The sequence below is a fragment of the Bemisia tabaci genome, chromosome 10 (genome assembly GCF_918797505.1).
Source record: "Bemisia tabaci chromosome 10, PGI_BMITA_v3".
Taxonomy (NCBI): Eukaryota; Metazoa; Arthropoda; class Insecta; order Hemiptera; family Aleyrodidae; genus Bemisia; species Bemisia tabaci.
This window is the reverse complement of record NC_092802.1, coordinates 30,610,094-30,625,470: the sequence shown is the minus strand read 5'-3', so window position 1 is coordinate 30,625,470 and position 15,377 is coordinate 30,610,094. Positions and strand designations below refer to the sequence as shown.

Sequence of the window (15,377 nt, the reverse complement as noted above, 5' to 3'; positions counted from 1 at the left end):
TTTACACATTTTTCTGCGTGACTTTTTGTGAAGAGTTATGCTATTTTTTCTCACAAAAGTTAGAATTGACAGTTTGAACAGTCAGAACTAACACGAGACCTGAGAGAGAAAACAAGATTAGAAATATTACAGACGGCATTGAAAAATAGAATTCTCTCGGGTGGATTTCAATGCGTGTTAGCAAACTGCTTAAATTCGAAATTTACGACTTTTTTCCAGCCATAGTGTTGTGAACTAGGCTCAAATTACCTCGCGAATCATAGTCGAGGAAACTACCAGTAAGAATAAATAAAATACACAAAACAATGTAATAATTATGATAAGAACATAAATTAAACTATCTTAAAAAAATAAAAAATTGTATAAAATTGTATAAAACTGTAAACAATTAGAAGACTTACATAATTATAGCTATCGTGGGTTCTATTGTGGTAAAAAGTACCTAAGTATCAAATTCGGAGGAATCGTTCGAGGCTTCCTTCAGAAGCCTCTACTTTAATTCCTACCTCACAGCATTTAAACAGATCAGTTTATGATACGTACTGGAGCGTTGAATTCAATATTAAAAGGAGCTACTAACGTCTCACGTTCTTCAAGTTTCCTTTTCGAAAACAGAAAAAAACGGAGCCGTAAATTGTTTTGGCATCGAAATTCACCATTCAAATATTAATTAATACGTATTTGTTAACTTAGCACAGTAATAAACCAATTATTTGGCACAATAGCTACAGTGGCGCGGCATACTTTGCGATCTATCGATAATTCTGCCCGTTTGAAGCAGTGGTAAAAATCGATTATTAAGGTGTTCGCTGCGAACAACCAGTTTATCGATGCTTTTCCATAGGTTTAAATGGTCGATCAATCGATATATCGCAAAGCACGCTACGTCACGGAATAGCTGCCGGATAGAGGTACAACGGGGTTTCAGAATCATTTTATTCGAATACTTTCGGAAAGGGATATGCGGACTGAGCGAGTCAATTTTTACGAAACTTAAAATGGCAGAAGGAAGACGCTTGAATGTATCACTACTCAAATTTACTTTGGTGGTAGGTCGGGTACTATATCCCCAACTAGTTTCGTTTGTCATTATAACCTTACCCTCATCAGCATTCAAATTTTTGTCATCATTTATAAATGTTTATCGATGGATCATCGTTGCGCCGTCCCTCGGCCGTATAGGCAAAACGCGACCCGCAAACAACAATATAAATACTATAGATCGGTAGTAGTCTATAAGATTTTCAAATAGTTCTATTTAAATTTGACCGAGGTCTCAGAACAGAGGAGTCAAATAAGAAATTATGGAAACCACCTACTTAAGGACTATCTTCACCCTAACTTAAGGTTTGCTCCTGGTGGGATATGAAACTCACCACTGGTGAAGAATAAGATCAGTCAATCCATTGTATTTCTATCGTTGTTCACCGTTTATTCACCAAACGGTGATTTAATGGTCCGATTGCGATCAAGTACAGATTTGATATTCAGTCGAAATGACGCAACTAGATAACCGACATGAACTCGCATTTTTAGCTATCGCCAATTAGAAAATTCTACGCGACCAGTCGATATTTCTGGCCCTTTCCGATTCGCATCGACTTCAAGTAGGGGGCGTCACTATGAAAACGAGAAGAAGCATTTTGATTTTTTAGGAACGTTATGAGATGAGAATGTGGAAGAAAGGTGCTTCTTTTTACTAAACGGCCTCAGCCTCGTGTACAGGAAGGCGGACATGATGCAGGTCACAAAGAGAATGGCTAAGAGTACGCAGAGGGTGGCCGAGAAGCCTAGCGTGGTCATGCAGATCATGCCATCGTCCGGCCTGGCCGGGAATACCATCGGAGGAAGCGTGGAGTTACTGGAATCGTCTAGGGAGAAGGTCAAGTCTCCCGTGGAAACTACTCGGATGATCCTACTGACTCCAACATCCTCCTCTTCTTCGGGGACCTCCCGACGGTGTCTCCTAACACGCCTCTCGTCCCTAGGTCGGGTGCCTCCGTGGAGGTACACGTCGATCGGCAGAGATTGGGCTGGTGGAGGTCCGTAAGCTCCGGCTTCAGGTCCGATGGCGGGATGGTGGGCCTCCAGGAGGCTACTGTGCTGAGCGTGGAGGATTGCACTGGGGTCGGAGCATTGGTCCGGGCACTGGTAGCGGCAGATCTGGATCGTGCACTGGAAGTGAACCTCCATCGAGTCCGGGAACTTGAAGGCCTGGAAGTGAGCGTAGGAGAGCACGGAGGCGCTGGCCCCGAAGTTCTTGATCTTGGTGAAGCGTGACATGAGTTTGGAGCGCGTGACGCAGCCGCGCTGGTCGACGAGCTGGATGGGAGCGCGTTTCCCGTCGTGGGCCATGCAGTTGCGGACGAGCATGTCGAACTTGGAGTCGTCGTCCTTGATGGCGAGGACCATGGTCATCGTCTGGCCGATCTTGACCAGGCCGGAGACCTCGGAGGCCCAGGGGCCCTTGCCGACTTGGATCTGCATCCAGCAGCCGACGTTGTCGCCGGCGAAGTCGGCGCGGACCACGTCGAGCATGTCGACCGGGAAGGGTCGGAACGTGACGGACTTCTCGTACTGGTCGTGCCAGGTGCAGCGGAGCTTCCGGGCCTGGTCCCAGACTTCTTGGACCTGCGGGTCGTACTGGATGACGATGATGTTCTCGAAGTAGGTTCCGGACCCGGAGTCAGCGCCGTAGCCGTAGAGGCCGTTCTCGGTGTTCCCGGCGGTGCCGCAGGCGTGGATGCTGATCTCGAAGCTGGCCGAGGTCCTGCCCAAGCCGGCCGGGAGGTGGACGCAGTTGACGTTGCTGTAGTGTCCCTTGCTGAAGACGATCCCGTAGAAGGGCTTGTCGAAGCCGATGAAGACCTTCATCAGGTTCTTCTCGCACTTGACGTCCAGGGACACGATCTTCGGCATGTCGGAGGTGGAGATGGGCCAAGGCTCTCCGCCGTTGTAGAGCTTGTCGAGGACCTCGGGGGAGGGTGGGAGTGCTGGTGGGTGGGCTTTCTGTGGAGGAGCTATTGGGGGTGGTGGTGGGGGTGGACCGTGGTAGCCGTGGAGGGGCGGGTGTTCGGGGTGTCCCTTGATGTGTGCCTGGTGGTAGAGCTTACCGGGTGGGCCATGGTGAGGGGGTGGGTGTCCGCGCACGGGGAGGGAGAGGGGATGGCCGCGGTTTGGCGGGAGGGGTGGCGGACCGTAGTTTATCTTCGGGGCGGATTCTTGTTGTACTTGGTCGGGGGTGGATTCTTGCGCTACTTGGTCGGAGCTGGCCGTCTCGGTGTCGTCCCTGTTTTGGGCTGTTTGGCTAGGGGTGTCATTGGTTTCGGGGGCTGTCCTGTGTTCGGGCGCCGAGCCTGACACTGCTTCGACCACATCCACTTCTTCTCCGGCGAGCTGAAACAGAAAAGGAGGGAAATTAGTTACAGCCATTGTCTCAAGTGATCTATGAAACATTCACGGAAAAATGGATTGCTGATTTAACAATTAAATGGGCCTGTTGCATGCAAGAGATACAGCCGCGCGAATAGACTTTTTAGAGGTTAAATGACACGAAAATTACGATGGTCACATTAAAAAAGTCTGAAATACACTCCTTACTGCGCAATTTGCGTTGCTAGGAACGCGCTTTTTCAAATTTCCCGCGTCTGGGGGCAGTTTTCTAATCACCGGAAACGAGCAAACGGCGGGCTCGGTGATTTCCGGATGTCGAGTCGTTGTTGTTGTTGTTATTTTTTCCTTCAGTTTGTGTACAAATCCGACGTGATCTCTTACAGTGGTCCATATACGCTTTATGAGGTAACCAAATCGATTAACTTTTAAATATCCAACGCAATTCTTCAACATTTCATTTCACGATATCACGAGCTCCGATTTTTAGGTTATGTTGTCAGTTTTAGTTGACCGGAAATAGCCGCGAGTTCCCGTTAATTTTTTCCGTTAGGTTTCTGCCCCCAGACGCGGGAAATTTGAAAAAGCGCGTTCCTAGCAACGCAAATTGCGCAGTAAGGAGTGTATTTCAGACTTTTTAAATGTGACCATCGTAATTTTCGTGTCATTTAACCTCTGAAAAGTCTATTCGCACGGCTGTATCTCTTGCATGCAACAGGCCCATTATGTCCAACATGTTTTAAATGTACATTCTACGATAGAAGAAAGCTAAATTAACCACGAGGGTGGTTAAGTTAGCACGTTTTAATTAAAATCTACATTGAAACACGTCGGACACTTTTTTAAACAACAAAATTGTTAAATCAGCAATTTCAAATGTCCGTGTTCATTGAGTGCATACCCCAGTAGTACTGGCTATAAAAACAGTTGGAGAAAATCCTTGAGAAAGTTGTGGGAAAGTATTTCACTTAGGATATCATTTTTGACTATTTAGAAGTAAAAAAATGAATGGTAAAATTAACGTGAAAAAACTCCCAGAAAAAAATGCATACTCTCTTCACAGCTTCCAACATTTTCCAAGTATTTGAAGTAATAAAAAGTACAATAGAATTATAGTTATCGCAAAGAGATATTTAAATTGTATTGGGCTTAAATTTTACTTTAAAAATATCCAAAAAGACTACTCTTGAATATAAATGTCAACAGCGTTCGTAAATGTTATCGTTTTAAAATGCTTGAGTTTTTCATTTTTTTTAACAGACGTTGCCGCATTAGGAAGCTCAAAAGTTTCAACCGTAAGAGAGCGCGTAACATCTGTGTGAAATTGCCCTTAGAGGATTAGACGACTGCAGGAAAGGAGGTTCTTCTAATGAGCAAAGAGAACTCTATTCGTGAGCTTTCACTTTAAAAAAAATTGTGTTTCCTTGTATGAGTTACTTAAATTATCGTTTAGGAGACAAAAGTTTGGTGGTTAACGATAATAGATATTGCTGGCCCACATACATTTATCCAGCTCTATTGATTTAAAAGAAAGAAAGAAAAAATCTAAGCCCTCTCATTGACCTGCACATGTCTCTGCAAAAAGCCCGAGATCTGTGCGTTTTGTGAGAAGTCGTTTTCTTGACGATAACCCTAATGGAGACCTGCCGAAACTTCACATTTTATGTTTTGCTCGTTAAACGGCCCCAATTGATAGGCGTTAAATCGGACCAACGATGCAACCGCAATAATGCGCAGGGAGTGCCGTTCCACGAGAGCAAGCTCCCTTTCGCCTAAAAAAGACATAAAAGGGGAAATCACTAAATAAAAAACTTTATAGGCCAACTCCGCATGCAGTCCTGCATGGATGCAGCCGGTAGTCTGCGGCAATTAATAACCCTGCAACGGACGTCCGACAAATTTGGTTTCGCCAGCAAAATCACAGTCGACCGTGGCACAGTGGTTCGAGTCAATCAGAGAGATGGACACGAAATTTTTGAATAAAACTGCAAATTTTGATGTTCAATTCGTCACATTTTAAATTTTAAGGGGTGCTCCTGCACTGAAAAAAAATTCTCAGCATTTTTACCACGGTCCGTTGGTACCTTTACCATCTCACTTTTTTTTTACCAATTATTGGTAATTTTACCAAGACAGACTGGTAAGCTTACCTAAAAACCGGTATTTTTACTGTTTTTTTCAGGTAAGAATACCACTTTTATTGGTAATCAATTCCCGGTAACTTTGCCATTTTATCTCGGTAATGCTACCACAATCGATAAAAAATATTGGCGTTTTTACCAAGGTCCAGTAAAATTACCGAGAAAGTTCAATAATTTTACCGAGATTTCTCGGTAAAATTACCATTCCATAAATAGTAATTTTACCAAGACAAAACTGGGATCAAATAGAACCCAGAATTCTTGGTAATTTTACCCTTTTCTTAGTAAATACACCGAGATTTTTTTTCAGTGCGAGGTAAAATTTCACGAGGAAACCATTGGGACCATTTTTAAAATCTCAAAGTTTTGATTTAACGGAGTTATAAGCGTTTGAAGTTTCCAAATGCCGATCCACTGTGCGTGGGCCGATCAATTTATAAAGTGGTGTCACCGTGTCTAGCGTTCTAATCTCCCGCGATATTTTCATTTGTCCCCGTTCTCCGGTGCTCCAAAACCGGAAGAATTCCGGCCCGGTCTCCAAAACAAACATCGCGGCACCTCGCCTGAAGCCCGGTGAAAATTTGAATGCTGTCTCGTTCGTAGGAGCAGTAGCCCCTGATCAAAATGCATCGATTTTTATGATAATCCGCCAGATGCCAGGCTGCGGTGCATTGGATCCTGACATTATAATGGTTCCGGTTCGGATATGATGGATTCTACATTTCGCTCATTAGGTACCTCAATCAAATGCGACAAGCTACCTTCTCTGGTCCTTCCCTCCCCCCCGCCTCGAACTGACCGCCTCTGTTGACCGAGACCCGACAACCACTGCCACTCCCTCGTAAATTCTTTCTCGATTAATTTATAAATTGTGGAATGAAATCGACTCCACGTCGGCCTGGTCCGGTCGACTTGAACATCTCTTTTTGGTTGGTAAAATACCGGAGCTGAGGCTGAAATGTCGAAAATGACTTTGAGGAGTGTAATTTTTTACACGGACGCAAGATGGCAAGAGTGTATTAGAAGAACCTCTTTTGTAGATAATTTCGTTGTTTAAACGAATGAAAATATTAGAGAAAAGTTTGACTGCCTTCATGTAAGTGGTGTATGCAATCTGAGCTACTCGGAAGTCCATAGTTTTATATCATGCGATTACGATCTCTGGATGTAAGGTTTAACGGAGAGCAATCGGATGTATTCATGCTGAAAGGAACTATGAGCATAGGGCTTGCATGCAACATAGTTCCTATTAGCATAAATACGTCCGATTGAGGCGTGGAAGAGATAAAATGGTGCGGAGTTACAATATTTTCAAGACAGAGGTATGGATTAGTTCTGGTGAATACAAGTATAATTCTGGTCGCATCTTCACCAAATGGTATTACTGTGTGACCAATTAAGTAGACTCATAGTAGATTTTACCATAATTCTGTCAGTGCAGAGAATTTCAATCAAAATTCAATATTCAATATCCTAAAATTTCAAAATGGAACTACTTATAATTTCCCCTGAGAACAAATATGTTACAAGAGGAATTCCAGCAGCATTTGACCGTCCATATACGGCGATTTTCCTTAAAATTTTGAATTTTTAGATTCAAATTTTCTGGAAAATTTGTGAAGAAGCGTTTACTCACAATCTTTTTTACAGCTCCTGAGAAATTCAAAGAAAAATCGAAGATCTTCATTTTTTCGTTCAAGGAGAAACATTTACCAAGAGAAAATTTAGCAACACCCAATTCTGCCATGCTAATGAATAACGTCTCATGCACATTCGAGAGTTGCCAAATTTCCGTCGATAAAACGTTTATTTTTGAGGAAAGCTGTGAATATTTTTCCTTGAAAATTTCAGGAACTGTAGGTGGAATCGCAAACAAAATTATGCAAAAAATTGGCAGTAAAATATTAAAAAATTTCCCCGAAAATTCGTCATTCACTAAAATAAATTTGGCAACGCCTGGAGGTTCATACGGCGTTCTTCCTTAGCGAAGTAAAGTAACGACGCGCTCGAATCCAAACGGAGGCTGCAAGCTGCGACTCAATTAACAGGTGGACTCGAATTTGTTCTGCCCTGCTAAGTGCTCACCGGCCGCTTGGGTGGGGGTTGGTGGGGAGGGGGGGAGCGAGGGGATCCGCTTTTGATTACACTCATCACTCGTATGCTGATTGTTTTCGGGAGCGGGAATGAGCCTCACAATCAGGAGCTGGCCTCAATCCGCGCGCCCGCCCGCCCAAACTCATTTTCTCCGACTCTTCGAGCCTCGGCTTAGCGCCCTTCTTGTCCTCCATTGACGCGCGGCCCACTCAGTTGCCGTTTTTTAAGGGTTTGTCAATGAAATGAGTCAATTTCTGTCGTTATATGGAGAGAGGATTCTGTGGGAAAAGTATCCTTTCTTAACTGCGACAGCGAGCTGATCATTGAACTTGATACACAAAGCTATAGACATAGCTATAGATAAAGAAGACAAAAGATAAGTGGAGGAATCTGTAGAAGATTCTGTAGGGAAAGTATCCTTTCTTAACTGCGATAGCGGGCTGATCGTTGAACTTGATGGACAAAGCTGTAGACAAAGAAGACAAAAGGGATGTGGAGGAATCTGTGGAGGATTCTGTGGGGAAAGTATCCTCGTATGTAAGGAAAACCAAGTGAAAATACGAGACGAAACGACTAAAATCGGCAACATGCCAGTTATTCATTATAACCGAAAGGTCTCCTGCTCCATCAAAGAAGCACTTGTCACAATTACGGACTCTTAAGTCACAACAGGGCGCTTTCCCTCTCGCAGACGTCGCGGCACCTAGATTTGAAACAATGTTAAAACATGACAAGTCTCTCTCCTGAAGACACCTGAAGTCTATAATGATACTTGTATTCTAAAGTTCATCAGATTATAAATCGGCATGTTCGGTTCTAATATTTACCAGTTCATCCGGTCGTCTGTTGAAAATTTCCCATTTGAGACTATGTTAATGAAACGATTATTGAGGTGTTAGTCGCGCACGCCCTGATTTTCGATCCTTCTCTACAGGAATAAATGGCGGGTTAATCAATCGATCCATCGCAAAGAAGGACATGCCATGTTAACGTGGTATTGGAGGCGGTTTGCAACTTAACACGCGGATACGCATAATTTAATTGAGGAAATGTCACATGAAAAGAAAATTTTCGAAGCAGTGCTCGTGTTCTTTAAAAGTGAGTGATTAGAGGAAGTGTCACTTGTTCAAAAAGATTCCTGGAGGCCGGATTTTAACAAAATCCATTTGGATCGCACATATGAGATTCATTTTGTTTCGTTTTGGGAAGATTATCCGAAAGATCGATAAGACAACTTTACAGACGACACTAAGGACTGATTTTCTATGGATGGAATGGGTTCGTTGTAAAATTTTACCGCGGTGGCAAAAAAACATTCTCATGGAAAACGACTTGATATTAAGGATGATCGTAACAAGAATATCTGATTATCGACCAATTACTTAAGTAATCCGTGGGAGGATTCTGTGCATTTTAAACAGTTACAACACTCCACGCAAGTTTGAGAATGGCTACTCTCTTGTGATGCACTTTTATAATTTAAAAACAAAATTGAAAAATTCACGAACACCATTAGTATGACATCGTCACTTTTTAGCTTTTCAAGTTAGGTGTAGTAAGCAATCGTCCAAATAATTATCAAACGTTCTCCGCTAGCCATTTTCATGCTGATAAAAACAATGTACACAGAAATAAAACCAGGAGCTTGCTATTTATGAATTTTCGTGCATGGAAGTCAAACAGTCATCCAACGCAAAATAGATGGCCTCACAAGAATTTAATTCCTCTTGACGAAGAAACACTTCGCGTTTCCTCGAGAAACTAGCATCTGGCGATGAAACGCGGCGCCAGCAAGTGTCGTAGGGACGTGGAGACCAAAACGCCTTCAAGTTTTTGCATATGCAACACGGACATCCCAGGAGCTCGAATAGTTGTATTAAGGCGTTGACATTCATTTTCCGTTTCAACGGATGGACGCGTGTGGCTTAATGCTCAGGGTTTACCGGCATGATATTATTCTTCAAGAAGATAGCGTGGATGACTGTTTGAATTTCATGAACAAAAATGTATAAATAGCAAACTCTTGATTTTATTTCTTTGTACATTGTTTCTACCAGCATAAAAATGGCCAGCGGAGAACGTTTGATAAGTATTTGGACATTCTCATACTGAAACTAACTTGAAAATCTGAAAAGTGACGATGTCGTGCTAATGACGTTTGTGAATTTTTTTCTTCTTCTCTCAATTAAGAAAGTGCATCACATGAGAGTATCCATTCTCAAATTTGCGTGGAGTTATGAAACTGTTCAAAAACGCATTACATCCTCGTACAGATTAGCACCTTGGAAAAAAAAAAAAACACATTGGATCTAGAGTCCAGACTCTTGAAAACATTGACAAGAAAAAATACTCTTGATTCAATCTGATTTTTGCTTGAATCAAAACGAAATCCGCTTAAATTAAGAGGCTTGGTTCTTAATTTAAGCTAGATTCTGATTGAATCAAGAGAACTTTTTCTTGTCGATGTTTTCAAGAGTCTGGAATCTAGATCAAATGTGTTCTTTTTCCCAGAGCACTTCCCATTCATATCACTCAAAGTTTTTGGGTGCTATATAGTCTCTGGCACCGAATTTCACTCCTCCATTTTTAAGAGTGTACGATAAACCGTGTGTTTTAATCCCACCCTGGCCAGCGGCCCATTCAACTTGCCTGACAAGAAGCCTAGATAGCGGGGAAGTGGGTCAAAATCAGGAGCTTTTAATTTTCCGTCTTGACGGCCCGGCCAGGCTCTCGAGTGCGACGACGGGTGAAATTTTCGAAATGTCAACGCTTGGAGGCCGCGCATTCCTGGTTCCCTTTACGGTTCCTAATTCCGTTCCCCGTTCCGCGTTTTAACTCCGCTGCCATTCCGGCTTCCGATCCCAGCGTTCTCACCGGCGGCCCGGTCCATCGACGCACAGTGGAATGAGTCGATAGGATGGGTCGGACAAAATTCGGAAACTTTAAACGCTCATAACTCCGTTTATACAAACTTTTGAAGTTCTAAAAGTGGTTCCATTGGTTTCCTCGTGAAATTCTCCTCCAGTAGCACCCCTTGAACTTTAAAATGCGACGAAATAAACATCAAAGTTTGCGGTTTTTGTCGAATATTTCATGTCCGACCTCTTTAATTGACTCGGCCCACTGTGCGACGCTTGAACCGAACATGTCCATTAAGTAAGGAGCCCTGAGATACGGGCATTTTTAAAGAGCTCGAGTCTCATCGGATTTTTGGATCCAGGTATCCGCGATCGGATTCCCACAATGCCGCCTGAGGTCGCGCAGAATCTCCTAATGTCTTACTTTCCCTTTTCCGCCAACGGTCCTCGTCGTATCTTCATTTATGTATAATCGCATCCCATGCGGATGATTGTACATGGTGTCCGGAAGTTCAGGTGATTTGTCTCGGGTTCTTGGCGTAGTCGAACTGTGTGCGATATATCATATCGATTATGTATAAAACATCTCGGTGGATTTAGACTCCGGAAAGTTCAGATCCGGAAGTTCAGATGATTTCGCTCGGGTTCTTGGCGTGGTCAAACCCTGTGCGATATATCGAATCGATTAAGTAAAAAAATCTCGGTAGATTTATACTCCGGAAAGTTCAGGTCCGAAAGTTCAGATGATTTGGCTCGGGTTCTTGGCGTGGTCGAACTGTGTGCGATATATCGAATCGCGATTAAGTAAAAACAAGTCTTGAGTGTAAGCCGAAAGAATCATTCTCAACCAAAAAACATTAAAAAATTTGGAGAAATGAAAGCGGGAATCTTTTTGGAAAAAAACGTTGCATTTAATATGCCGACTTTTACATCGAGAGGAACGTTTTTTTCAATAAGAATCCTGCTTTCATTTTCCGCATAGAAGCAAATTTTGGTTTGATTTGCAATCTTTGGGCTCATGCGCAGGAGATATCGTCCTTCTCTTGGCTAAAAAGTCAAAATCAGCCGATATTTTTTCTTGATAGATGCGCTAGATGGCACACCAGTTCGACAGCGCTGTGAGTCCGGAATGGATCTTCCGAATACCAAAAGTAAGACACACAGAAAAAAATAAATTCGGTCGCAAGGAATAGACATCGTTTCAAATTGAACACCACATTATCTGGTATGCTGTCATTGTAACTAAATTTTTGCGAGGTGAACTATTTTGGATTTTAGAAGAAAGCCGGCTATAAACGCATGCTACATATTAATTTTGATCCATAAACATGTCTCTCAACATTTCTCAGTTTGCGATGCTTTGAATATCCTCTACCACATTCTTAATCTGCCTAAGACTCGGAGTTTGAACACCAACTTTTCTCAGTTCAGGTTACCAAAATTCTCGGTCATACAAACCGGATCTAAGTTCGGTTTTCCCCCGCGTAGCATAAAAAAAGAGGTTTTCTCAGAGACTCGCATTGAAAAAAAAATAATTTTTTGATTCCGAAAATCAATTTCCAAAGTCTGGCCCATTAGAGCCCGAACACCCTGTATAACCCGACGCATTAGCACTCCGTGATGATGGGTCGGCCCCGCCTTGATGCCCCGCCACATTAAATACCAGAGCAATCAGGTGATCCAGGTCAATCAAATCATCAATCTCGAATCAGCTGATTTTTCGCGCCCGTGGGAGAGCTCCGCGACTTCGCTTCGCTGAAAAAAAAGCTATGACTACATGGCTTACTGAGTCCTGTTATAAAGTCATATCAGCGGGCTGATTATTGAAATTGATGAAGAAAACTATAGACAAAAGGAAAATGAAGCGATCCCATTGGTTGAAACCGGTGGTTGTTACAGACTGAAGGGGTAATGATGGACTAACGAAAGGGTCCCTAGTAGGTTGCGGTTAGTTAGGCTATTATTTACCTCCTTTGTCCATTGCTACCACCCATTTCCACCGATAGGATCACTTCATTTTCCCGTTGTATTTTTTTGTATATTACTTTGTCTATCAATGACAATAATCAGCCCGTATCTAACATTTACGGATATTTTATACCGAAGTGTTTGTCTTCAGAATCGGGACGAAGGATAGACGTGAGAAGAAGAGAATGTAACAATGTGAAGTTGCAAATCTTTCAATTCCTCTTTACATTCTTTTTTTCTTCTCCTTCTCGTTCTTCTTTACTTTTTCTCTTACTTCCTCTGCTTCTTACTAGCCCTGCTACGAATGTAATAGCGCAATATCAACAAAAAAGAAAAAAAAATGAAAAATTCAAAATTTAAAGAAATGCGAACAGGATTTGCGACCTCATAGTCTCAGGCAACCCGGACGACCGCCCAAGAGATGGGCACAGAGCTGCCTTTCATCCCCACAGAATTAATCCCCTCTCATCACCATCATATTTTATTTGTCATATTTATGTACCAATTTAGAGGCTAGACAAACAGGGTCACGGCCCTAGTCAGAAGACGGAAGAAGAAGAAGAAAAGCAGGATTTGGCAACGAAAAAAAGTCGCATTTGATACCGTAATTTATTGACCTCTGTACTGAATGGAACGTTTTTCATTGTAGCCAAATCCTGTTTTCATCTCTCTGAAATTGGCATTTTCATATGCCTAGAATGATTCCATACACTATCGCCATATTATCAACTAGCGCATAGCTATCGTCCTGATTTTCGCTAAATGTCAGAATCGCACACCAGTTCAATCACGCCGAAATCCCAGTACGAATCACCTCAATACCAGTGGCGTGGTGAGTTTTGCGATGTATCGATTGATATGCCATTCAAACCTATGAAAAAAGATCGATTATGACGGCGTTCGTTACGAACACCACAATCGATTCTTGACCATAGCTTCAAACGGGATAATATCGATAGTCGAATATCACGCCTCGCCACTAGCTCGATGCCTTTGAGGGCTCATTCATAATTCGACTGGTGTCTTCTCATCAGGATAAAACAGCGATCTGCAGAAGTTTTTTAATGTCAAGTGGGCTGGGACTTAGCATTAATCAAATTTATTGGCTGCTGATTTTTGACCGGGCCCAATCGCGGACACCATAATTTTCTTATCAAACTGTTATCAGGGCGATCGAACGAGCGCGAACAGTTAATCCAGCTAATCCAGTTTCCTGTAGTTGCTGACCAGTCGTTTTTGCGAATTCAGGATTTGGCAGGCCGCTAAAAGCGCGGGTCATAAATCAGGTATCTTAACTTCCAATTCGAAGGTGAAGTATAATTATATTCTGTCAATGATTTCTTCGCTTCTCAACTTCTCGAGCGAGATTTAGGTCTTCAGCGTTTCTGTGAAAGGGGCTCCTGGAAATGCGTCAACAAATTAGACGGATCTAACCGGACTACATTTCACGTTGTCTATTTTCTTGCGTGTATTTTTTTTAAAGAGAACTAAGCTATGGCTCCTTTTGAAAATTTTGTGAATTTACCACATATTATGAATCAAAAAATTTTATTGGTGTCTTATTTTCCTGTTAAAAAAAAATAAATTATCCAAGATAAGTGTCAATGTCTGATGTAGTTAGGCTGATTTTGGTTACATTTTAGCATTTTTTTTATTTAAAGCACATATCTGCATAGAAAAACTAACTCCACATACGTTCTTTCTAAAATGGGCAAAAACGTATACTTCTATTTTGCATCATAAAGTATATGCCGTAACCCAGACGAAGAGACGAAACTCCATTCTGAGGTTGTAAAATTGGCTCGTATAATTCTAATTTCTACTAATTGTTTTTTTTTCTAAAGGTGATGATTCAATCCTTGCTCAAAAATTTGGTTATTTCTGCTCGTAATCAAGAGGGAAGTTAGCCAAATTTATCGTCAAACACTGAGGGCCTCCTGAAGAAATAAGTTGTTTAGGGAACGTACTACATCAATAGAGGGCATTTGATGCATTAGTAAGGCTGAGACTTGGAGATTTTAACGCAGGATGAGAAAAGTAAACCGTTTTATGATCGAAGAACATCAAGGGCCTCCTAAAGAAAGGAGTTGTCTAGGGTACGACTATGATCATGATCCTAAGAAGAGTTCCTATGTTCCTATGTAGGGAGAGTGCAGGCACGTCGAAGTATGAAACTCTTATGTCCCAAAAGGGCAGCCAACATTCTAACACGAAACATGTCACTACCAATCTTCAGATTTTCAATATTTAACCAAGATGGCCAAGAATGTACACAAATTAACATTCTGTCACAAAAATGAGAAAATTTAAGCAAAAGCTAAATCAAATACGTGCTTCACAAACGCCTTAAACAGGAAATCATCCTCTGAATAATTTGGATTCATAGATTGACTGCCTTCTTGGGCCCTTAAAGCTCCAATACCTAACCTTAAAATTACCAACATGTCCGTGCTCTCCCTACGTAGGTACTCCATGACCTAACCTCAAAAATATCAACATGCCCGTGCTCTTCCTAAATAGGTACTTTAGCCCTAGGTCCTTAGCGGAGATTAATAATTTTTCCCGGTAAATTTGGCAATGAGGTGGCAATTAGCCAGACGCGCTAAGTGCTCCGCTGAGGAGTCATGGCAGCGCCTCCGGGAGCGAGGGCGGGGCATCGAGCGTAATGAAATAATGAAGTGAGCGAATTATTAACCAGTTCATCGGTCGGGAGGGAGGGAGGGGTCGTGGAAGTAGTTCACAAGTGCGAGTAAGCGCCATTCAAATGAGGGTGAGAAATTGCCGGCCAGGAAGCGGCCCCGCATTTCCGTCCTAAGGAAGAACGCCGTATGAGCCTTCAGACGTTGCCAAGTTGTATCTGGACCGCGTTAAGCAGAAAAGAACCAAGCCACATCAGCTATTGCCAAATTTGATCGGTCAATGGAGT

The 15,377-nt window shown here is 42.5% G+C and overlaps 1 protein-coding gene across 1 annotated transcript; it reads right to left on the bottom strand.

The window, feature by feature from the left end:
• Positions 1–965: 965 nt before the first annotated feature.
• On the bottom strand, positions 966–2,947 carry dy (transmembrane protein dusky). The gene has a single exon (XM_072305311.1). The coding sequence runs from the start codon at positions 2,917–2,919 to the stop codon at positions 1,621–1,623; it is 1,299 nt and encodes a 432-aa protein (XP_072161412.1). The 5' UTR covers positions 2,920–2,947; the 3' UTR covers positions 966–1,620.
• Between the last annotated feature and the right edge of the window lie 12,430 nt (positions 2,948–15,377).